Source organism: Odocoileus virginianus, chromosome 21 (genome assembly GCF_023699985.2).
Source record: "Odocoileus virginianus isolate 20LAN1187 ecotype Illinois chromosome 21, Ovbor_1.2, whole genome shotgun sequence".
NCBI lineage: Eukaryota > Metazoa > Chordata > Mammalia > Artiodactyla > Cervidae > Odocoileus > Odocoileus virginianus.
The window spans coordinates 49,551,088-49,575,627 of record NC_069694.1 but is presented as its reverse complement, the minus strand read 5'-3'; the positions used below and the strand labels follow the sequence as shown (position 1 = coordinate 49,575,627).

The 24,540-nt window shown below is 41.7% G+C and overlaps 1 protein-coding gene across 10 annotated transcripts in view; it reads right to left on the bottom strand.

Moving 5' to 3' along the window:
* Nucleotides 1–1,210: 1,210 nt before the first annotated feature.
* Nucleotides 1,211–24,540, bottom strand: part of ALPK1 (alpha kinase 1) — a 124,655-nt gene continuing 101,325 nt past the window's right edge. For 9 of the 10 annotated variants that reach the window (XM_070452284.1, XM_070452289.1, XM_070452283.1 and 6 more), the window contains 10 exons: nt 21,019–21,078; nt 18,933–19,019; nt 17,865–17,941; nt 15,553–15,648; nt 13,862–13,966; nt 10,775–12,899; nt 8,465–8,618; nt 4,958–5,120; nt 4,403–4,589; nt 1,211–3,083 (listed from right to left, as the gene is read on the bottom strand). In XM_070452284.1, coding sequence (XP_070308385.1) covers nt 2,884–3,083; nt 4,403–4,589; nt 4,958–5,120; nt 8,465–8,618; nt 10,775–12,899; nt 13,862–13,966; nt 15,553–15,648; nt 17,865–17,941; nt 18,933–19,019; nt 21,019–21,078 — 3,254 coding nt within the window. In that variant the 3' untranslated portion in view covers nt 1,211–2,883. The remainder of the gene's footprint in view (nt 3,084–4,402; nt 4,590–4,957; nt 5,121–8,464; nt 8,619–10,774; nt 12,900–13,861; nt 13,967–15,552; nt 15,649–17,864; nt 17,942–18,932; nt 19,020–21,018; nt 21,079–24,540) is intronic. The other variant, XM_070452290.1, reaches the window with a different exon arrangement.

Genomic DNA, 24,540 nt, shown 5'->3' with positions numbered 1-24,540 from the left:
CATTAAATACAATTTTTTGGTATAAATAGTACATGCTTATTGCAGAAAGCTTGGAAAAAATAGATGATAAAGAAGAAAATAAAATTCCCTACCACAAATTCACTAGCCAGGGAAAAACACAATGAAGATTTCCATGTATTATATATATATTATTTTTTCTATTTGCATACATATATACCAAAATTATGATCAATACTATAATGCTGTTTTAGAGATTGCTTTTTTACTTCAAAGTTTGTGTGTAATTAAATATTTTAAAAATATACAATTTAAATGAATGAATAATACTAATATGGATAAATTAAATATACAAAACTATTTCTCTGCTGTTGAAAAATTGTTTGCTTTTTACTATCATAAGCAAAGTTATGACAGTCACACTTGTATAATCATTTGTTCATATTTCTGTTTATTTCCTCATTAGAGGTTTGTAGAAGTAGAATTACTCAGTCCAACATATATTGGATTTTTCTTGATAGTTTTTCCTTTATGCGATCTCACATTTTAAAAAAATTTTGTAGATATTTAAAAATATATATAAAAGGGGAAAGATTAGTGTAATGAATCCTTATATACCCTTCTACTTGGCTTCAACACTATCAAGAAAGAGCCAAGCTTCTTTCATTTCTCCACTTCTCTTTGGCTTTTGTATTTTTAAAATACATCACTTCATTAACTTTTATCTAATACTCAACACAAACTAAAAAATCCCTAATTGTCCCCAAAATGTTATTTTATTATTGATTTATTATAGAGGTATAGAGTCACCTCATTATAACAAGAGACCTGCCTATCAGGAAATTCCAAGGGATTTACGAGCTCTGTGCCAGGAATCAGGGGTGGAGACTATATATATATATGTATACATATATATTCTGATTTTTCCAGATGTGGATAGGTTTGGGATAGTAAGCACATTTGCTTGTTCCCTTTCTCAAATGAAAACTTTTAAGTGTTTCACTATTAATTATGATATTGCTGTTCAAAAGAAAAGTTAAAATGCCTTTTTTCAGATTCAGGAAGTTTTTCTTTATGTCTAATTTGCAAAGAGCTTTTTTTAACCATAAATTGACTTTTCAATGTTATTAAATAATTTTTTTCTTCACCTTTGAAATGATTAATTTTCCCCATTATTTTGTTAATAGGATAAAATTTTAAAATTTTCTTTAATGAAGTTTGAGTTTTTCAAGAAGCAAATGCTGAGAAGGAATGTGAGACATATAAGGCATTTATTGAGAGAAATGACTGTAAAGGGTAAATGAGAGAGAACAGGAGTATGCAGGGAGACCATGATGGAGGCCTGGCCCTGAGAAAGGGGAGGGCGAACACACGGGAGGTCACAGCAGAGATTACAGCAGCGTTCCGAGAAAGCTTGGGTCTGGCAGTGGGAAGATTCGGTGCCACCCCGTCAGAAGCACTTTGAGCCTGGCGTCCACGTCTCACTCGGGCACTGGCTGAGAGCCCACAGCGGTGGATCCGGGCGGGGAGCAGGCTGCAGGTCAGCCACCTGTGTTCACGGCAAGAGAACGCGGCGGCTTGCACCAGCTCTAGCTGCAACTGTAAACAGACATGTGCAGTAACCTCAAACTGAGAAAGGTGCAACCAGCTAGAATTCAGAACTCAGAACGTTCATGTATGCAGGTCTGAGTCACATCACTAGATAAGGCACTAAGATCTGTTGAGGCAATAGTTAAGAGAAATTTAGAATGAATAATGGAGGAAGGAGAGAGTGTGTACCAGCTGCAGTCCCAAAGACTAAGTACAATGAGGGAGTATCTCACCAATCTCTTCTGCAAACTTCAGCAAGATCGTGGAAGCACTGCTCTCCAAACCTGTATGAAGCAGCACATCTGTGCGGTGCAGGGCCAGACTGTGGTGGCCACCTTCCCTCACATCTCCTGCAAATGTAAATGTGCTAGAAGAAAATAGGAAGGGTTAAAAATAACAAAATCCCAGACATGGAGAACAGACTTATGGACAAGAGTGCGGGGGAAGCTGGAGAGGGTGAGAAAAATGGAGAGAGTAGCCTGGATGCACATACACTAACATACGTAAATAGGCAGCCAGTGGGAATTTGCTGTGACTCACAGAACTCAAACTGGGGCTCTGTAATAACCTAGACAGGGTGGAGATGGCGGGAGGTGGGAGGGAGACTCAAGAGGGATGGGACATATGTACACCTATGGTTAATTCGTGTTGATGTAGGACAGAAATCAAACCAATATTGCAAAGCAATTATCAATCAATTAAAAATAAATAAATATTAAAAAAGTAAAAGAGAAAAAACAACAACAAAACTCAGAGGAGGGAAGCTCTACGGATGACATATAACCTGGAAACCATAAAATAAAAGACTGATGAATTCACCTGTATAAAACAAATTCTGCCTGGAAAAAAAGTTTCTTACAAAGGCAAAAGACAAAAAAATTGGAATGCATATCACAAAGGCCTGAATTCTTTAATATATATCTACAAAGAATTCCCAAATCAATAAGAAAAACGCTAAAAGTATCAGTCTTGATGGATAGTGACTAAAGTCCCCAAATCTCGATGGCTTCAGCTAGAAAAGCTTATTTCTCAGATGTGCTTCATGTTCATCGTGGTCAGCTGGAGCTCTTTCCTGTGCTTTTCTCATTGTGGGACTTCTGATGTATTCTGGCAACTGTGCAGAGGGAAAGAGACTCTCTAAGTGTTGCATTGGCAATTGAATATCGGCCTGAAGAAGATACTCTTCAATTCCTCTCAAAAATTATTGGCTAGAACCAGTCCCATGGCCCCACCTGAACCCAAGGACCAGGCTGGGCCATAATCTGTGTGTCTGGAAGGAGAGGAGAACCCAGCATTGGTGAGCAGCATTGAGTGGTCACTACTGCTCCAGACGGTCTATGAATTACTTGGTTTTTCAATTGAAGGTCTTGTCAAAGAAAGACGATGGCATATTTCGTTACATTCCACATGCTGGTTATTAAAGAAGTAAAAAATTCCTTTCTCTCCAAAATTGGTAGTGACATCTTTCTGACCAATAGAGTGAATCTGGGGATCTGTGAGGTAGATGAGCCCTTTTCCATTCCCAGTCACCCAACCTAAAAAAGAAATAAGTATGTCCGATAATTAAATCCTCTATAAATTTTAGCAAAGTGCTTCAGAAAAAATATAATATACATATAGTGAAATAGCCATTTTGTAACTTGGTCATCCTATTGTGTGAAAATCATTCAGTTGTGTCCGACACTTTGTGACCCCACAGGCTATATATAGTCCATGGAATTCTCCAGGCCAGAATACTGGGGTGGGTAGCCTTTCCCTTCTCCAGGGGATCTTCCCAACCCACGAATTGAACCCAGGTCTCCCACATTGTAGGCAGATTCTTTACCAGCTGAGCTACAAGGGAAGCCCTATGGTTGATGATTAATAAATTTCTGCTAAGGGATCTGGTGTTGCATATTCCAATTATTGGTCTAAGAAGAATTGAATATTGGGTAATTAAATTTGTCAAATATGATATGCCCAGACAACCAGTTTTCAAGGAATTAGCAGTAGCACGCACTTAAAGTAATTATTAAATCCCATTGAATATTTTTTCTTTCATGATTCAGAAGTTTCTTTAATGCCTTACTCATTAATTCATACATTCCTCTGTTCATTTAACAAATATTTATTGAGTGTACACACTGTGCAAAACACTATTGTGTTTTGTGAACAAGTTAGTAAAAAAATCTCTGTTCTTGGTGTCACATTCTTGTGAAGATCAATCAATGATATAAGTAAGCAAAATATATAACACAGAGTGATGGTAAATGCGATGGATAGGGGATAGGAAAAATCTTGGAGGATTATTATTAGAAATAATCATAATAAGACACATTTATCATTTAAATAAAGTACAGAATGATGGCTAATAATTCTGTTAGATAAAATACTGAACTGAAATAAAATTTACATATTAATGCAGATTTTAAAGGAAGCTAGATTCAGGTATACAGCTTGCTGTTCCATAACGATCCCAGTTATGAAACCCAATATCACACCTGTAGTGAAGGTAAAGGGCTAGAGCAAAGAAAGTGTGGGAAGACTTGACATATTAAAACACACAATCATAAGAAACCCATATCACCCAAATCCACCTAAGTAAAATTTAAAAAGAAAACTGTTATGGATTTGCCCTAGAAATAAGCTCAACAAAATGTGAGCCAGATCTTCTCATTGATTATCTGATGCCCTTAGACACTTGTAGAAGCTTTAGAAATTTTTCCCATGCATCATTTAGTATATACAGCAAGACTGATTCATTCCAAATAGCACTCAACAACCTATTAAATAATGACTAGCAAAGCTAGTTATAAAACCTCACATTTACATATAAATAATACTAAAATAAAAAATAACTCCCAGTTTCACATACCTTGTAAATCAACTACAACATCTCTATGATTGGAAAATTCATAAGAAAAGTGGCCATAAGCCAAGCCGTATTCTGTGGCTTTGTATTCTGTTTTCACCACTTTTGTGTTATTTGATAATTTTACAAATTCCCCTAGCATGTAAGGTTCCACACTGACACATCCTTTTATTGTCTTGCCTTCTAAAATCTGAAAAATAGAAACAGGAGACAGTATAACAATGGTGAAAGCCATGGGTTTTGAGGTCAGCCGATCTCAGCCTTTGAACTCAGGCTTCGCCACTTCGGAGCACTGTGGCTGTTTAGTCACGAAGTCATGTCCAGCTCTTTTGCGACACTGTGGACTGTAGCCCGCCAGGCTCCTCTGTCCATGGGATTCTACAGGCAAGAATACTGGAGTGGGTTGCCATTTCCTTTTCCAGGGGATCTTCCCGACCCAGGAATTGAACCCAAGTCTCCTGCATTGGCAGGTGGATTCTTTACCACTGTGCCACCTGGGAAGCCTCAAAATATATTTCTAGATGTGTTTAATCACACCCCTGATTTCTTTAATCTTACCAGCAATACTGAGGATGGTATGTAGAATATCTGTGTATGAATCTTCTGCTCGTAAAGTCTCTTGTTAAATTCTGTCACGTAGTGCTGTGCGGTCATCTGCCTCTCCACGTCAGTGAAGTGGTGCCAGAGCCCCTTTTGCTCCTTATATTCTTTCCCAACATATCTGTGAATGCAGAAAAGCCACAGCAAGAAATGCAAAGTGATCCTACTCTAGAGTAAGAGAGAAGAGACTAAGAGAGATGCAGAAATGCTTGAGAGATGCTACTTTTTCTCTATCTTAGTTAGTATTATCTTATCTCATGACTCAGATAATTTTGTAAGAGCACGCTGAACAATAGAACACAATTCATACTAGCTGCCTGATGGTTACATTTATGTGTCATCTTGATTTGACCACGGGGTGCCCAAATATTTGGTCAAACACTATTCAGAGTGTTTCTGTGAGGGTGTTTTGGATGAGTCTAACATTTACATCAATAGACTGAGTAATGAAGACTACCCTCCCTAGTGTGGGGGAGCCTCATCTGATCAACTGAAGGGCCAAGTAGAACAGAAGGCTGAGCTTATTTCAAGTAAGAGAATTCTTCTTGCTGACTGCCTCTGACCCGGGACACTGGTCTTTTCCTGCTCTTGGACTTGAACTGAAACATCATCTCCTCCTGGGTCTCAATCCCACTGGTCTTTGGGTTGGAAGTTTATATCATCAGCTCTCCTGAATATCCAGTCAGCAGCAGATGCTGAAACTTGAGAGCATCCATAATTATGTGAGTCAAGTCCTAATAGTAAATTTCTGTGCGCGTGCGCGCACACACACACACACACACACACACACACACACACACACGGGCTTCCCTGATAGTTCAGCTGGTAAAGAATCCTCCTGCAATGCGGGAGACCCCGGTTTGATTCCTGGGTCGTGAAGAACCCCTGGAGAAGGGATAGGTTACCCACTCCAGTATTCTTGGGCTTCCCTGGTGGTTCAGATGGTAAAGAAACTGCCTGAAATGTGGGAGACCTAGGTTCAATCCCTGGGTTGGGAAGATCCTCTGGAGGAGGGTATGGCAACCCACTCCAGTATTCTTGCCTGGAGAATCCCCATGGACAGAGGAGCCTGGCTGTAGTCTATGGAGTCACAAAGAGTCAGACACAACTGAGTGACTAAGTACAGCACAGCATACACACGCGCGCGCGCACACACACACACACGCGCACACACACGCACACACACATACACACACACATCTTATTGGTTTCGTGTTTCTGGAGAACCCTGATGAATACATCGACCCAGGGGTGATACCAATTTATTTTCTCCTTATACGAGAAAGTATTCACTTGCTGTAGCAGTTTACCAGATGTGGGTAAGTCTAGAAAACCAGCCAGGGTGCTGGAAAACACATGGACTCTGGAACCAGATCTTTCGCTGACTGCAACATGACCTTATACAGGTCAACAGATGAATCAAAAGCCTTCCTCTCCCCCTTCCTTTTGTGATTACTTCATCTCTACAAATACTTGCTTTCTATTCTACAAATACTTTCTTCATCTCTACAAATACTTCCTAATATATGTACAACACTTTTTATACTATCCAGGACTCATTGTGATTCCTGTATTTGAAGATTAATATATTTGGGCAATTCTGGAAAACTATCAGAAATGATTTATTAAAATAATAATTATTTCCTATTTGCTCTATTGTCTTTTTCTGATCAGATGTGTTAGACCCTCTTGCTCCATCTTCCATGTCTCTTCTTCTCTCTTTTATATCCCATCTCAGATGCTCCTATCATGTATCCTGGTGTGTTAGTTGCTTAAGATTGCTGTAACAAAGTGCCACAAACTGGGTGGCTTAAGCAACAGAAATTGATTCCTCATAGTTTTAGAGTCTACAAGTCCAAGGTCAAGGTGTCAGCAGAATCATGCTCCCTCTGAAGATGCAAGGGAAGGAGCTTTTCTAGACTGTCAACATTTCCAGACAGTTTGGGCTTGGTGGCCATATAGCTACAATTTTCACATGCATTCTCCCTGTGTGTGTCTATCTCCAAATTTCCTCTTTTTTATAAGGATATCAGTCGTAGTGGATTCTGGGTCTACCCTACTCCAGTTTAATCTCATCTTAATTAATTACATCTGCAGTGACTTTATTTCCAAATAAGATCACAGTCTAAGTTACTTAGGGTTACAACTTCAACTTGAATTTAGGGTGAGGGGGAACACAATTATACCTGTATCACCTGGCTCCACCACTTTGATGTGTGAACTTGGGGAGGTTTCTTAACATCTCTGTGTCTCAGCTCCCTCATCTGTAAGACGGGGATAACAATAGTACCTATCTCATCGGGTTTTGTGATGATTGATTAATTTAGTATATAAATGACTGAAAACAGGGGCCTGGCACATGAAATTTACATGTTTACTATTGTTATTATCATCAACATCCTTTTCAAGAAATGTATTTCTACTATTTAAGAATTTCCCGATTTCTCTCTTTTTTTTCTCTTCCTATTTATTTCTTACATTTTTTAGATTTGGGAAAAGAGCAAAGTCTACTTTAAAAGTCTTGCTCTATAGGTTCTTTAAAATATACATATGGTATAAAATTAGGCCTTATACCAAACGAGGACCACCTGTGATCACTAATTTGTAGGTGAGTTTTTGCTTAAAGTTGTCATCAAGAATTAAGGCCAAGCAAAAAATCTTTCTAGGTTACTTGCTTCAGTGACATGGCATTTTTTAATTAACCTTTTTTTTTGGTTTGTTTTTGAGGATATAGCCGTTCCTGAGTCAATGCTTTATATCAGCGGTCTCTCCACTCATCCCCTTTCATGCGTAACTTTTGTCACTAGTTGCTCCCTCATCCCACCCCTACCCAAAACCTCTACAGAGAGGTGTCTTAAGGATTCAGCATTCACTTATATCCCTGAATATGTTTCGTTACTGGCCTCAGAGGAGTTTTGTGCCTTTTTTCCCAGGCTCACTCATTTAATCAGAAGTGTGGCTTGCATGGTTTAACTACCCTTTTTTGCCAGCATTTTCAATGAGAGTGTTCAAGACTCTCTGAGTTGTCATATGGCAAGAAACTCTATTTTTCTTATCTGTACCATGGGGTTAATGTTCTCCAAGGGGTTTAAAATCATGTATCTAAAACATCCAGCCCAATGGCTGACATAGTGTGGGTTCTCTATCCATGGTGGTGGTTGCTCAGTTGCTAAGTCATGTCTGACTTTTTGGACTACATGTGACTCCACAGACTACAGCACACTAGGCCTCCCTGTCCCTCACCATCTCCTGGAGTTTGCCCAAGTTCATGTCTGTTGAACCGGTGATGCCACCCAACCATCTATGGTAACTGTTATTAATTAGCTAATGAGGAAGAGGAAAAGGAGCTGAATTAGGAAACATTTAGCCACTTTTTCCAGCCCTTTTATAGTCTCATAAACAATTACTTAACAGAAGGGACAAATCAGCCCATTATACATTATTATATATGTTTTTAAGCAATACCTGCCCAGAGTTTCTTCTTGATGAAGGTGATGTACCCAAAATGCATTTCTTTGTCTGCCTTTCTTCGTCACATGTAGGTAGTCCCCCAAATATGCAACAGTTTCTTGGGCTGTCCACAGTTCAGATTTCTTGGAATATTTTAACAAAAGAGCACCTTGAATAAAAGATAAGATGAATATTGACCTTATCCTTCAAAAAGATCTTGTAATTCACAGATAAGATGAATTGCAACACAGGTACCAATCTGTGTTCATTTGAAATATTCAACTTTTTAATATATTTTCTCAAATTTTATCCTGCTCCATGACTATTACTAAAAAGTTAGTGAAGTACAATAAAAAGGTAAAGTTTGAGAAATTACAATTAAAATTACCTTTGATTCACAAAATCTCTTGTTTGTAATGGCAAGGTATTAAGGCCAGAGCTTCTGTATGAAAGTAATGAAAAATAAAAGGGCTTTTCAAACAGAAAAAGCCCAGAGACCATCTTAAAACAAGTGACATGTGAATACACCTTCCTCTGATTATCTGGGAATCTCAAATAAAAGAGGCTGCTACGTATGTGAGATCACATAGCTAGAAGTCAGTTGAATAAGTTTACTCCAAAAGTTCCTGGCAACTCCAGGGATCCTAGATTAGATATGAAAGCTCAACCTACTTTTCTCTTACATATTTTAAGTTGGGAAAGTCCAGGAATTACTGAGAAAATATAGCTACTGTACAAAGATGAAAACTCAACTGAAAAAGAAAAAGATAAAGAGGAAAAAATAAGGGTTGTTTTCACCTTAAAGAAAGGAAGACCAGTGTGAGCAAGAAAGGATCTCTTTGAGGGGGAAGACCCAACATGAATCCTAAGAAAGAAATGCAGCCTTTTGAGATCCAAGTTAAAGTGAACAAGGACCTCCAGTGACTAGGTTGTGGTAATGAATACATGAGCAGGAGACTCAGGAGGAGAGTACTTAAAGTGAGGTAAGCCCACAGGTCTGGGATGGGGAGGAAGGAGACAACTGAGGTTGTGGAGAGATGATGCTCAGGGTTAGGTGACTCAATCAGAGAATCTGGGGAAGGGAATGAAGGCGAACTGCATGTCCACACATGTAGAAAGGGCAGTGAACTAAGGGAAGAAGCAAGGAGCAGATGAATAACTTGTCCAGTTTCTTCAGCTTTGGGGCTTGCTTCCTCCCATGTGCTTTTTCACCCATAAAGTGGCATGCAGACAAAACAAGAAAGCAGCTCCCTAACTCTCAGAAATGGGACTTTGAAACTGCAGACCCTCACAGAAAGCAGGGAAACCCTATTACTGGAAAATTTTGCTTCTTTTGGCAACAACTTGATCTTTTACTCTGACTTCAAGGTGGCAGGTAAAACACTGAAATACTTTGAAGCAGAAGTTCTTAACATTGACTTTATACAAAAATCACTGGGGAGCTCTTAAAAAATACACATGCCTGGACCCACACCATAGACTCATGAGACCGGAATCTCTGGGGTGAGGGATTAGAAGTTTTAAAGAGCTAAAAAGCCTCTTGGGAGATCCTCATGTGGCACCAGTGTTAAGAACTACTACTTTAGTATCCAGTGCTTAGCAATCCACATAGCCTGTTTCCTCTGATAGGCATTTTGCAAGTTTTTTTTTCTCATTCAAATAATTCTTCAGTACCTTGGAGGATATTATAATGTGATCCTCTGGTCTAAGAGAAGAACCTTCTTTGGTCTTCTCCCCAGCTTCTCCACCACTTCTAAGCTGGGTTAGACACGCTGGCTGCTGGGAGGCCCCGGCTCAGGCTTCCCTGTGCTGTTCCTGAGGCAGGAAGCAGCTGCTAAACGCACACGATCAATGCAGTGCCTGGCAAGAAACCGCTCAGCATAGGTGCGGACATGACGAGCGCCTGCTAGAAGGACGCTGTGTAACTAGGTCAAACTCCATCCCCCGGGGGTTTTGAATGGGAAACAGAAAAAAACCAGCTGTGGCAATGAGGATCAATGGAGTATATATGATCAATGAGTATATAAGGCATCCAGAGCTGTTTCAAACCTGACTGATGACTGCTCCCATGTTCTGTAAGATCCTCCCTTACTGCCTATGCAGCACATCTCCAATGTGTGAGGCAGCCTGAGTGAGTGTCTATTCTTTGCAACCTTTAGAGCCCATCACACACAGAGAGAAGAGGTCCCTGAACTACATCTTTCTCTGTATACTCACAAAGCATCACAGGTGTCTATATCTTTCATGAGCTTTAAGTGATCCACAGAACAGAAACTTCAGAGGGCCCTCAACATACAGAGATGGTTCCTGAAAGGGCGTACTTACTATGTGCTCCATGGAGTTGGCTGGATTTAAAAACGCCTGTATGCTCCAGTCTCTGGAACAGCCAATCATGCCTCACTCCTGCCAAGAGTTTTTCAAAGTCATCAGGCTGCAGGGTGCGGGCCTCAAGGATCGCCTGCTTTGTCATTCCTGGCAATGAAACAAAAGAACTTCCACTGGAATTCAGAAAAGACCATGGATTTTCTCCATCAGAAGAACCACTGGAGATTGCCGGTGATTTCAGCCACCAAGTTGAGGATAAGCTGGAGTTCTGGCTGCAGTTGAGCAGGTTTCCAGGTTCATTTGCTTCCTCCGTGGTAGTGCAGTCCTCACTCAGGACAGGGCTGGAAGGCTTACTGCTTACTGAGGAACCGGGGATCTGGGCTCCCTGAGTGTGCGGCTGCTTCCAAGTGCACGGTCGAGGGGAGCCACGTGTGCTCGTGGCGTGAACATCTGCAGTGCCCCGCAGCGGGCTCTCCTCATCCACCGTGGAGGCATCAGGGTCAGTGCCCTGCTCTTTGACTGAGTGACCATTTTTTCCTGAGTTAGGGTTTTGAAGAAACCAATGAGGAGTGAAAGAGTTACATGCTACCGTGGAACTTTTGTCCAGAGACTCGTCCACGACTGAGTGGAAGTCTACAGGAACATCTTCTGCTCTTTCTGCTATTTTTCCTTCTGGGTCAACCCAGCAGGGGCTATCTTTAAATGCGGGACCTATGCCTCCTTTGATTTCTTCTCTCTTCTCTTCTTCATCCCCGTGCTTGGCGTCACCGTTGATTTCTCGAAATTCATCAATTGTTTCAAAGGTTTCTTCTTCTTGGATGGAAGGATATGTGGCCATGTTCTTAGGCCAACCAGAATCAGAAGTCCAAGAAGCAGAACAAAATGAGGGTCTGGAATGAGCAGAAGTATTTCTGGACCCCACATTTCCAACTTCCTGCCTACCTCCTTTAAACCACCCTCCACCAGAGGCCAGTGAAATGTCTGTTGTGTTATGAGGTGGGAAGGTTGCCAAGGGCATGGACTTGTGCAGCTGACATTGAGAAGACTCTAAACTGTCATCCTTGGGCACCTGGAGAGAGAGACCATGAAGCTCTGAAGACAGTGGATGCTCAACTCTGCTGGCCCCATTCACCTCCTGCTCGTCTGACAGGGCAGTAGAACACTGGGTGTCCACAAGATGCTCTTCCTTGCTAAGCTCTTTTCCGGCGGACATATCATCAACATGATAATTTACTTCCTCCCAGCTTGTAGAAGATCTGTACCCTGATAACTTGCTCCAAGATCTGGAGCTCTGGCTGTCACTCAGAGACTTGTTCAGAACAGCTCCCCCACCACTACTGTGGTCTGTTGACTCTGCTTCGGTCTCCACATCTTCATCCACGGAGACTCGAAATGCATCAGAACCCACCCAGTTTCTCCTTCCCACCCTCCTGAGTTTCTCCTGACTGTTCATTGCAATTCGGGAGGAAGATATTACTATGCCTTTTTCAAAATGTGGTCTGTCCTCAGTGGCACTCACGGTATCTATGTTTTTTGTTTCTGTTTTTAGATCAGTGATACAGACTCCTGTTTTCATACCTTTCTGTTTATTTTTGTTGTTTCCACAAGTGCTTTCAAATATTTCACACACTGACGTGTGGTGCTGTGAATAGGCTTCAAGGATTTTTTGGAAATCCACTTGCCCATGTAAGATGGGCTTCTCTAGCCCACGCTTGAATCCCTCGGGAACATAAGACTTGTCATCTAAATTTGAGAAGCTTTGAACTTGTAACTGTTCCTTCACCCGGGTGATAACAGACATGATTTCCTGAGAGAGAGCTTCTCTCTCCTGACTTCCGGAGGAATTGCTGAAAGTATACAGCTTTCCCATAGCCTCGCTACAGAGCTGGCTTGCTGTTTGGACGGTCTCCATCTCCCCAGAGAGTCTGTGGTGCACAGTGGTGAGACCAAAAGCAGCTTTAAGAAAACTATGGAGTTCCTGTTTTCCAGTAACTGGTTCATCACGTTTCTTGGTGAGGAGGCCAATTTCAAAGGCTTCTTTGGCTTCACATAGATATGAATTTTTCATGCCTGGAGGACAGTCCTTAGAACTACTATATGACAACAGGCAAGTGCCACGAATATTCTGAGGAAAACATCAGATACAGAATCAGACACTGAATTAGAAACTGGAAGTGAATCAGGGAAAAGTTTTCATTCCTGGAGGGCAGTCATTAGAAATAGTTTTTTTCTTTTTTTAAAAAAACATGTGCCATGGATATTCTAATAAAAATAGATAAACATTGAGTCAAAGACCTGTGATCTTTTTGATGCCTCAGGGGATGGGACTAGGACATATGTGATTGGTTGGCACGAAGGGGTAAGAAATTAGCTTTAGCTTCCATCCTACTGTAGCCCTGATACTTTTGATCAAAGATGATAAAATTGCTGTCACTGTTGCTAATGTTAGTTTTAGCAAACAGAGTCTAAACACGGGACATGGACATAATAATATTGTTATATACAAACACATAATTTGTTTATTGATGGTCAAAACAATAGACTTGTGGCTTCCAGATCCCTCTGGGTATTTGAATCACCTGCGAGGTATTCCATAATGAATGATTTCTAGGTAAGACTACCAGGTCTTTACACTTAGTGGATTTAGGGTAGAGCCAAAGAATGTGTATTTTGAAAGGGCACGACTGAGCGACTTCACTTTCACTTTTCACTTTCACGCATTGGAGAAGGAAATGGCAACCCACTCCCGTGTTCTTGCCTGGAGAATCCCAGGGACGGGGGAGCCTGGTGGGCTGCCGTCTATGGGGTCGCACAGAGTCGGACACGACTGAAGTGACTTAGCAGCAGCAGCAGACATGCTTGGGAGCCCGTGTTCTACAGCAGATGACATCATATCCTCCGGCTGCAGTAACTTAGCTCCCCATCAGCAGGCTGTCACTACTCTGACTGATGTGACCTCTACGTACATGAAGTCTGCTCACAATTATCTAAGGATGCACACGAATCCTATCTTAGGGTTAGACTCTTCCCTCCCCTGGAGATGTCTGTCTCTGGGGAGAGGCGCAAGGAGGGCTTCGCCCTGCTTACCATAGCCGTGAGTACAAAGAGGGGCGTGTAGGGGCTGAAGGCAGCCGCCAGCTTGCAGGCTTCAGCGGCTGACAGCAAGTGGTGGTCACACTCGCGTAGCAGGCCCTGCAAGGGAACAGGAGGCCCAGCGTGCTGTGAGAAGACAAGAGGCCGAGTGTACTGCTGACAATGATTTACCCGCTAGCAAAAGACAGGCTATAAAATTCCTTTGCTTTTCTTTCGAGGTTCTGAGAGGTGCCCTGAGCCTCATCACAACCATTTCAGAACAGTGCCAAGAGAGAGTAAGTGGGTAAAGACCCCAGAGCACTGACCATCCTTTCCCCGACACCCACACACCATCCATCCCCAACTCACACCACAGAGAGAGCCTCACACGTGCCAACATTCACAGTGCTTGCCCATGCAAAGTAATTCAGACAAGTTTCCTCAGAGGATCATGCAGCTCTCTGTTCACAGAACTCTGAGTGTTTCACAGTCTGATTCACTAATGATTTATGCATTGTTCTTGGCAAAGAAGCCTTTAACGTACAATTTCATAGCAATTAAGATTCATTCATTTATTCTAGAAATATGTATTGAGTATCCCCATGTGCCAAGCACTGTTCTAGTCATGAAGGAGAGAGGAGACAGTGAGCCTGCAATGAGCTTATTTTCTATCAAGGGGAGGGGATCAATCAATATACAAGATAAGTAAAATGTGTAATATTTGAGATGGCAATAAGTGTTCCAGAGAAAAATACAGCAAGAAGAGGTCAAGGAGGTCCAAGGCGGAAGGGCAGTTTGCAATTTTAAACAATCCTCAGAGAACTTCACTGAACAAGGAACATAACCCCTTTCCTGTGTTTTGGTCTGTCTGATAGCAAAAGCAACATTTTGCTAAGCTTCAGAGAACAAGCAGCAAGCTATATGGGTTCTTATGCTATACTAATTAGTACTGAGTACAGTTACTACTGTTGTTTTGGTATTTGAAAAAAGGCAATGTTGATGACACTATTAAAAATGTCAATTTGAGTGCAATACAGGAGAACAGTCAATGTCTGTGCAATGCTCTGAACGGGTTAGAGATCTGGTTTCTGCTCCCAGTTCTCTTTCTTACTGACTGTGCAGGTTGCGGAGGTCACCTAGTTTCTCTAGACCTCAGTTTACTTTCCTCTAAAATGGGAGTGACACATTCTGCTCTACCTTATGCCTAGGTAGATATGGTGTGTGTGGATCACATACATATGTACACACACTTTTTGAACTATAAAACAATAAATAAACATTCATAATCATTATTATTACATACAGACAAGCAACTGATGTGATTTGGACAGACTGTAATTAAAGTCTTAAAGTTATTACTCTCTTACTTTGTCATTGAGAGAGTCCAAGTGTGGAAACTGAATTTTGTGATAATCTGAAAAGAAATCATGGGTTCAAAGCATTTATCACTTTGATTTCATTCATTCATTCATTCATCAAGTCTTTTTTCCCCCTAGTACCCTCTGTAGGTCTGGTGCTGTGCTAAGTGCTGGGGTAATAAAGTCAAACGGGACAACATAGGAGCTGTTCCTCAGGCTTTTTCACATTACTTGAAGAGGGGAGATACTGTGCTCCCTGACTCCTGAAGAGAGAACTAGCCAAAAATAACACTGACAGTTTTGGAGGTGATGCCGCTCTGCACCATAGTTTTGCCAAGTGATGATTACCAGGTTAATGTCAGGATTGCTTTTAAACTTTTCATAATCTTTCTTGCTCATGGAGATGAAGATGTCTGCCAATATACCTAGTGACGTGGAAATGCCCTGTAAGGAAATACAAACAAAACACAGATGAGGAACTTACAGTCAATTCTTGCTCTCAAGTCCCAAAGTCAATGACTAGCCCTCCATATGAACCACTGCTTATTATTATCATTTGTTATTATGACTCTGAAGATACTTCTCGACTGGATGTCACTGGGTTTGAAAGACTATCATATCCTGAGGACATGGGCATAATGTAAACTCAGCTATTTCTTAGCAGGGCTTTGCTCGATCATCAACATGAACTTGTCCACAATGCTAGGTATAAAGAACTGACCCAAGCAAGAGTCCCCACCCCCAACTCCACTTGTGTTGTTAAAAGGATTGTAGGCAGCAGCGTTGCTGACACAGTTCAGGGAAATGTGTAACCCAAAGCTTCAGTTAACGAGGAGAATATTCTCACAGAGTCACAGAGGATGAGTACATCAAGGAAAGCTAATGTTGCTTCTCAATTTCTCAAATAAAGATGTTATGTAAACAGCTGAGGTCTTTCCCCACTTAACCAAATGAGAATGATTTTACCAAAGGAGAATTAACCAAATTGAGATGCAGTTGAGCCATCCCAACTTTGTTATGGAATGAGGTGAAGGCTAAATATATAATAAAATCAATACCAGTAGAAATAAATGGATAAGTAGAAATAAATATACAAACAGATAGTTGCAAATATATAGGGAAACACTAAATACATGCCAGGAGTCCAGCTGTCAGTAAGGATGAGCAGGACAGAGAGGGAGCTTTTAAATGTTTCTGGTCCTATTGTTCTTTCATTCATGTTTATGCTCAGTCATGTCTGACTCTTTGCAACCCCATGGACTGTAGCCTACCAGACTCCTCTGTCCATGGGATTTCCCAGTCAAGAATACTGGAGAGGGCTGAATTTCCTTGTTCAGGGGATCTTTCCAACCCAGGGATTGAACCCGAGTCTCCTGCATTGGCAGGTGGATTCTTTACCACTGTGCCACCAGGGAAGTCCATCCTGGTCCTATGTCCATGTTCAGTTCAGTTCAGCTCAGTCACTGAGTCACTCAGTTGTGTCCGACTCTTTGTGACCCCATGGACTGCAGCATGCCAGGCTTCCCTATCCATCACCAACTCCCGGAGTTTACTCAAACTTATGTCCATCGAGTTGGTGATGCCATCCAACCATCTCATCCTCTGTCATCCTCTTCTCCTCCTGCCTTCAGTCTTTCCCAGCATCAGGGTATTTTCCAATGAGTCAGTTATTTGCAACAGGTGGCCAAAGTATTGGAGTTTCAGCTTCAGCATCAGTCCTTCCAATGAATATTCAGGACTGATTTCTTTTAGGATGGACTGGTTGGATCTCCTTGCAGTCCAAGGGACTCTCAAGAGTCTTCTCCAACACCACAGTTCAAAAGCATCAATTCTTCAGCGCTCAGCTTTCTTTATAGTACAACTCTCACATCCATACATGACTACTGGAAAAACCATAGCTTTGACTAGATGGACCTTTGTTGGCAAAGTAATGTCTCTGCTTTATAACATGCTGTCTAGGTTGGTCATAACTTTCCTTCCAAGGAGTAAGCGTCTTTTAATTTCATGGCTGCAATCACCATCTGCAGAGATTTTGGAGCCCAATAAAATAAAGTCTGTCAGTTTCCACTGTTTCCCCATCTATTTGCCATGAAGTGATGGGACCAGATGCCATGATCTTCGTCTTCTGAATGTTGAGCTTTACGTTAATTTTTTCATTCTCCTCTTTCATTTTCATCAAGAGGCTCTTTAGTTCTCCTTCGCTTTCTGCCATAAGGGTGGTGTCATCTGCATATCTGAGGTTTTGATATTTCTCCTGGCAATCTTGATTCCAGCATGTGCTTCATCCAGCCCAGCATTTCTCATGATGTACTCTGCATATAAGTTAAATAAACAGGGTGACAACATACAGCCTTGACATACTCCTTTCCCAATTTGGAACCAGTCTGTTGTCCCATGTCCAGTTCTAACTGTTGCTTCTTGACCTGCAAACAGATTTCTCAGGAGGCAGTCAGGTGGTCTGGTATTCCCATCTCTTTCAGAATTTTCCACAGTTTGCTGTGATCCACACAGTCAAAGGATTTGGCATAGTCAATAAAGCAGAAGAATCAACAAAAATATAACCAATAAAATTGATAAATGATAAACTCAATTGTGCCATAAGGTAATAACTTTCCAAAGGCAAATATAGAAAATGAGAAAATAAACACGAGACAAATAACCTTTTTATCTGGCTGAGGAAGTGTCAGGTATCCCGTGATTGAGGCCCATATTAACTCTGCGGCTTCATACCACATCCCTGCAAAAAAAGGAGACAGGATAAACTGCTAGTATCTGTGCTCTTGTGTCAGAAAATATTGTAATTTATTTATTTTTCTTTTTAGAAAATACTTTTAAAAACTAACACAGAAAGATGATTTTGCATTTTGTAAGAAAATTTACAACTAGATGAGATTGACAGCAATGAGCAGATAGCAACCTGCTAGAAAAACAACAATCTGCTTTTCTGGTTGGTTTAATACAGATAATCTCTCCTGTTCACAGGGAAACAGTAAGAAATATTACATATCACATGTGTGCATATGAAATATATTAATATATAAATGATTATCTCCATTATTTTCAAGATAACAATTACCATCTTCTGTTTAAAATTTTCAAATACATTAGTTTGCATTTTAAAATACAGTTAAGGTCCTCTAAGCTTTGCTAGTAAAACTCAGAAATGCCCTCCAAGGAACAAACAGGTAAGTTATCATGGTGTGTGTATGCACACAGTCATGTCTGACTCTTTGCAGCCCCATGGACGGTATGTGGCCTGTCCGGTTCTTCTGCCCATGTGATTTTCCAGGCAAGAATACTGTAGTGGGTTGTCATTCCCTACTCCAGGGATCTTCCTGACCCAGAGACTGAACTCGTGTCTCTTGCATCTCCTGCACTGGCAGGTGGATTCTTTACCACTAGCACCATCTGGGAAGCCCAGTTGTCAGCACAGGTTTAGAATAAGAGAGTCACTTATCACATGGAGTCCTGCTCAACTGACAGCCAGATGCCAGAAATAGTACCAAGAAAAGTCACAATATAGAAATGTAAGTTTCTTTAACAAAACTCACCAGAAAACTATTTTGTTTTGTTAATGCTCATAATATTCCTGGCATCTTAAGTGTCAGTCTCTTTTTGATGAGAAAACTAAGGGAAGTAGAACAATATCAACCAGATACAATGAGAAAAGCCCACAGTGGAATCTCTTAGCCAGACTTGGTAAATGAGACTTGAGAGGATGACTGTACCCAACTTCTGCAGAATTTGCCCTCTTATCTGAATGCAGACTGATTGCACCAGGACCTTGTCGCTCTCATTTCTGTACAGCCAGGTACCTACAATAAAAGAGGGGGGCAAAGAAAAACATTTTTGGCCTTGAATTATTAAAGAAACACCCTGGTGAAATAAAACTATGTACATGGAGCCTTCATGAACACGTGTGACATGGATTGGGTAGACAATCTCTTCTCTATGTCTAAACTCCTTGCTATAACCTTCAAGGCTTCACAGAGTTGACTCCTGCCTGGTCCCCACCTCTCCCCATAACCAACTGGGCTCTGCTTGTGTCCCTTATAATAGCAGCCAACTCTTGCTGGTGATAAAGAATCCACCTGTCAATATAGGAGATGCAAGAGATGCGGGTTTGATCCCTGGACCGGGAAGATCCCCTGGAGTAGGAAATGGCTACCTGCTCCAGTATTCTTGCCTAGAAAGTTTTGTGGACAGAGGAGCCTGGTGAGCTACAGTCCACAGGGTCATAAACAGTCAGACACGACTGAATGCGTGCGTGTGCACGCGCGCACACACACACACACACACACACGCTTCATGGTATCTGAACTTGTCACTCCCACTACCTGGGATTCTGCACCCTCCGACTCCTACTTCAGGGCTCATCCTCGGTGGTCTTGCCTCCAAGGCTTCCCAGGTTAATTAACTACAGTGTCCCCCCAACTGTCTCGTGGCTCCTGAGAGGAGGGCGGGATCCATCCCATTCACCCAAAATTGGTTTGGATGTTGAAACTGATGATTCCACACGTGCACCGAGGGGATATGAAAAGATTTAGTGCTCACATGGTGAGCCTTTCTGAGGAGGGCAGGGAAGGCACCTAAGCTGGTCCGTTTGACTGAAGTGAAGGGGGTGGTGGGTGGCTTTTCTTTTTAGTTTGATTTGGGTGTGGGGCTGGGGTAAAGGTTTCCACAAGCTAGGCCAAGGTTTACTGATAAATGAGCTTTAAAAAAGCTCAGTGTGTCCAGATGTGGGGCACAAGGGAAGAAGCTGGGGCCTGATAACTGCCAGTGGCCAAACATCAAAAATAGTCAGGCTCTTTATTATAATCTCTCGCTATTCTCTACCACATTGACCCCTCCTTACTTTCTCCCTGGCTTTTCATCTACGTGTGTGTGTGTGTGTGTGTGTGTGTGTTGGCGAGTGCAGAAGACGGGGAATAATGCATATTGTAGGTTAGTGATGGTGGCCACAGAAGAGAGGTATGTGGTCAATATTTTCATTTCCAATTGGCTTCCCACTGGAAATGTCTACAAGTTTCAGGGAGCTTGAGACCTTACATCCAAGTATATTGAGCTTAAAAGTCAACTAGGGGGCTTGCCTAGCTTCAGTGGTTAAGATACTGCACTTCCACTGCAGCGGGCACAGGTTCAATCCCTGGTCCAGGAACTAAGATCCCACAGGCTGTGTATGGCACAGCCAAAAAATAGGAATGAAAAAATTTGACTGGGAATTGTGTTCAACTTGTTGGGAAACTTGTTGGCTTAAGCACCCAGAAATTCAGACAAGATATCTGAGGCTTAAATTACTTGTTACTCAACTATTAGGACTTCCTTCCTTTCATGTATGATTAACTAGCCTAAGAAATCCATTTCAAAATAAGTTTTTACTACATTTTCTCTGTAGCCAAATACAGTTTATTTTTCAGATCACTTAAATACATAAAACTATAAGTGTATTCTCCTGAACTTACAGGCTCAATTTCCATTCACAATTCTTTACAAAGCTTCAGCTGAGCCTTTTCTGAAGCCCAGGGAGTTACCTACTTTCACAGCTAATGCTGATTAGGTACCACACTCCACAATAAAGCAGGGCAATATTAGAAGACGTGGTTGTTTTGTTTTCATTTTTAATAAGAGAAAATGGAAACAGAGAAGTAAACTGCTTGGCCAAAGCCACTTCTTTCATCAGGGGCAGAGCCAGTTCCAGGGAGTTCTGGTAATATCCAGCGTACAGTAACTACGAGACCCTTAGGTTGTTTCTAAGCTGGAACTCCGGTAGGGACAGTGCATGAAGGTTATGGTGAAGATACGAGAGCACCTTACCCGTGGCTCCGTTGTTGCTTATTAGACTGCTCAGGATATACTCTGCTTTTAAAAGTTTCCCTGAAAAGAAGAAACCAAATGTCACATAATCAGTTTTGAACACGTGCTTTAAATACTACTGCTGTTCATGTTCTAAGGTTAACACATTATAACAGGGAAACATCCTATTTTAAAATTTAAAATCAGTAACCGCATCATACACAAAAGTGAAAAGAAGATGCAGCTTCCAGGAATTGGTAAGACGGGAAGTTACGTAGTAACTGAACCTGCAATTAGACTCACATGTATATATACATGTGTATATGTATACACACATATTCATTTATATGAATAATAATCCATTCATACAGAGTAAGGCTTGAGAAGTATAGGCAAACCTTTCTCAGAGGCTGCATCTCTTGTGAAAACTATGCCAGGACTCTAGTCCAAAAGTAGAGTTGAGTTGCCTGTGAAGTGGACTATTTATAGAATTATTAGGGCTTCCTTGGTGGCTCAATTGGTAAAGAATCCGCCTGCAATGCAGGAGATGGCCTGCAATGTAGGAGACCCAGGTTCAATCTCTGGGTCAGGAAGATCCCCTGGAGAAGGAAACAAAAAACCCACTCCAGGATTCTTGCCTGGGAAACCCCATGGACAGAGGAGCCTGTTGTGCTACAGTCCATGGAGTCGCAAAGAGCTGCACACAGCTTAGCGACTAAACCACCATAGAATTATCAGGAAGGAATTTTTTAGGGGGTTGGTAGAGAAGTTCTTTGTAAACTTTTCACCGACTTCATCAACACCACACAGGAGGGGCCTAACCTATGAATTCATAGGCCTAACCTAATGTATAGGCCTAACCTATGAATGTAAGTAGGAATCGCAATCACTTATCCTTTTATTCAGTTCTGCTTCCAAGTCCCTCTAAGCCCTCCATGGTCTGGTCCCTGGGACTTCTTTGACCTCATCTCTACCTTCTTTCCCTCATCCTCACTCCTACTTTGGTGATAGCAGCTTCCCGACTATCCCTTGAACCTGTCAGGCTTGCTCCCATGTCAGGGTCTTTGTATTAACAATTATTTTAGTTTGGAATGTTTTTATCTCAGATAGCTACAAGGCTTGCTCCCTTCTCCTTTAGGTCTTTGCTCAAATGTCACTTCACTGTCTCATAAGGCCTTCCCTGACCACCCTATTTCACAGTGCACACACAGACATATACTTGATTGTGGCAGAGTGTGTTCCAAAGGTGGTCACAACAATCTCTTCCAACCCACATGTTCTTCTACAATGTGACCTGCCATTACTCCAACAAGAAGTAGAATCTAGAACTTATTTTCCTTCTCCTTGAGCCTGAACTGGCCCTGTGACCTACTGTGGACAAAGGATGTGGCAGAAATGACACTGTACTTTTCTGGTCTGGACATTAAGAGACACCTCTGGAGTGTGGATGTTTCTCTGGAGCATAGGCTTGTACTTGATCCACTAGGTCCCAGATATTTCAGTACTGAATTAGTTTCCTCTGAATTACTTGGTGGGGGATTCACTGTGGGTAAATTCAGACTCCACAGAGGCACCTGGCACAGACTTGTTGCTATTTCTTTTTGGATGGATATATACAAATATATTACTCCATGGCAAATAGAAGGGGAAACGGTGGAAGTAGGGACAGATATCCTCTTCTCGGCCTCCAAAATTACTTTGGACAGGGACTGCAGCCATGAAATCAGAAGACAATTGCTTCTTGGCAGGAAAGCAATGACAAACCTAGACAGTGTGTTGAAAAGCAGAGACATTACTCTGCCGACAAAGGTCCATATAGTCAAGGCTATGGTCTTCCCAGTGGTCAGGCATGGTTGTGAGAGCTGGAGGTATAAAGAAGGCAGAGCACCAAAGAATTGATGCCTTCAAACTGTGGTGCTGGAGAAGACTCCTGAAAGTCCTTTGGACAGCAAGGAGATCAAACTAGTCAATCTTAAGGGAGATCAACCTTAAATATTCACAGGAAGGACTGATCCTGAAGCTGAAGTTCCAGTATTTAGATCATCTGATACAAACAGACAACTCATTGGAAAAGTCTCTGATGCTGGGAAAGATTGAGGGCAAAAGGAGAAGAGGGCATCAGAGGATGAGATGGCTTGACGGCATTACCAATGCAATGAACATGAACTTGGGCAAGCTCCGGGAGATGGTGAGGGACAGAGAGGCCTGGAGTACTGCAGTCCATGGGGTCACAAAGAGTCTGACATGACTGGGTGACTGAACAACAACAAAATATATATATATATATATATATATATATATATATTTGGCTTCCATCTCAGAGCTTGGGCAGAGAGGAAGCTTCCCTCCCCCCACTTCTCTGGCTGGGTTGGTAGAGCTGTTCAGTCCCATTCCATAGTTGTGCAAACTTTTAAGAATTTTATGCAAATATTTCACCCATGAAGCCCAAGGCCCTGTCTCTGCACAAGAATTAAAGCGGCAATCCCTTTCCTTAGACTGTATCCAAGTGTAAATCCCTTTGGTATAGTGTCAGGAGCAGTAATCTATTATTCTGACTTTGAACATCTTTTGTGCATTTAAAAACATTTAATTTACTATATTTATGTAATGGGAGAAGATTCCGCATTCTCCACGTTGATGGAACTGTAAGTCTGACTCTTTATCTCTAATTGTGGCTTGAAAGGTTTTATCTAATTTCAGGCAAGAGTGAGCTGAGCAGGCCCAGGGCATCCTCTTTTGCCTTTGAAGTCTCATGATGTTGAATACTTAGACCTTTGGAATGGATTTTGAGTGGATACCAGGAAGGCTGGGTCAAAGGGCAAAACAGGAAGACTGTGCTGTGCCCTCGTATCATTTCCTTACCCGTACAGTATCACACACACCCCTCTCCTGCATCAGGGTTTCCCAAATGCTGGGGATTGAGATGCTCTCCCCTGTACCTTCTTTGCTTTCCAGGACACCGCCCCTGCTCTAAGGCTCCCTTCTCTCCGGGAAACCCAGCGTAGGTAGAGGCTCAAGAGATGTTTGGGGGCAGATGTTTACAAGTAAGCACCTAATCCTGAGGCTGGGTTTGTTTTCTTCAGGTACTTCTGGCAGTATCTTTGAGGAAATGACAACTCCAACTGCTGGAGAATAGGATCTAGGACTTTTACCTTAGACATATGATATGTGGGCAGAGAAGTGTACTGCTCATGATGATATCAAGGCTTAACCCATCATCAGGAGAAAAGTTCTATACTACCTTGGTTAGAGGTGTGAGAACCAACCAACCAACCAACCAAATAAGTGAAAAAATTATTTGCTTGTGTAAAGCAAAGCTGTCAACACGCCTGCCTACCAACTTGACCTTGATTAACAAGTCACACTACAGCAAATCAGTGTATTATAAAACATGCCCTCTGTTCCAAGTTCTATTTAATGAGAACAAACATTAGAACACTGCCTGCCCACACCCAGCCCTCATTTTTGGGTGCCACCACCCCCTCACCATAGAACATTCTGCTCTGCTGACACATCATTCTATCTGATGCTGTCAGAAGGAAT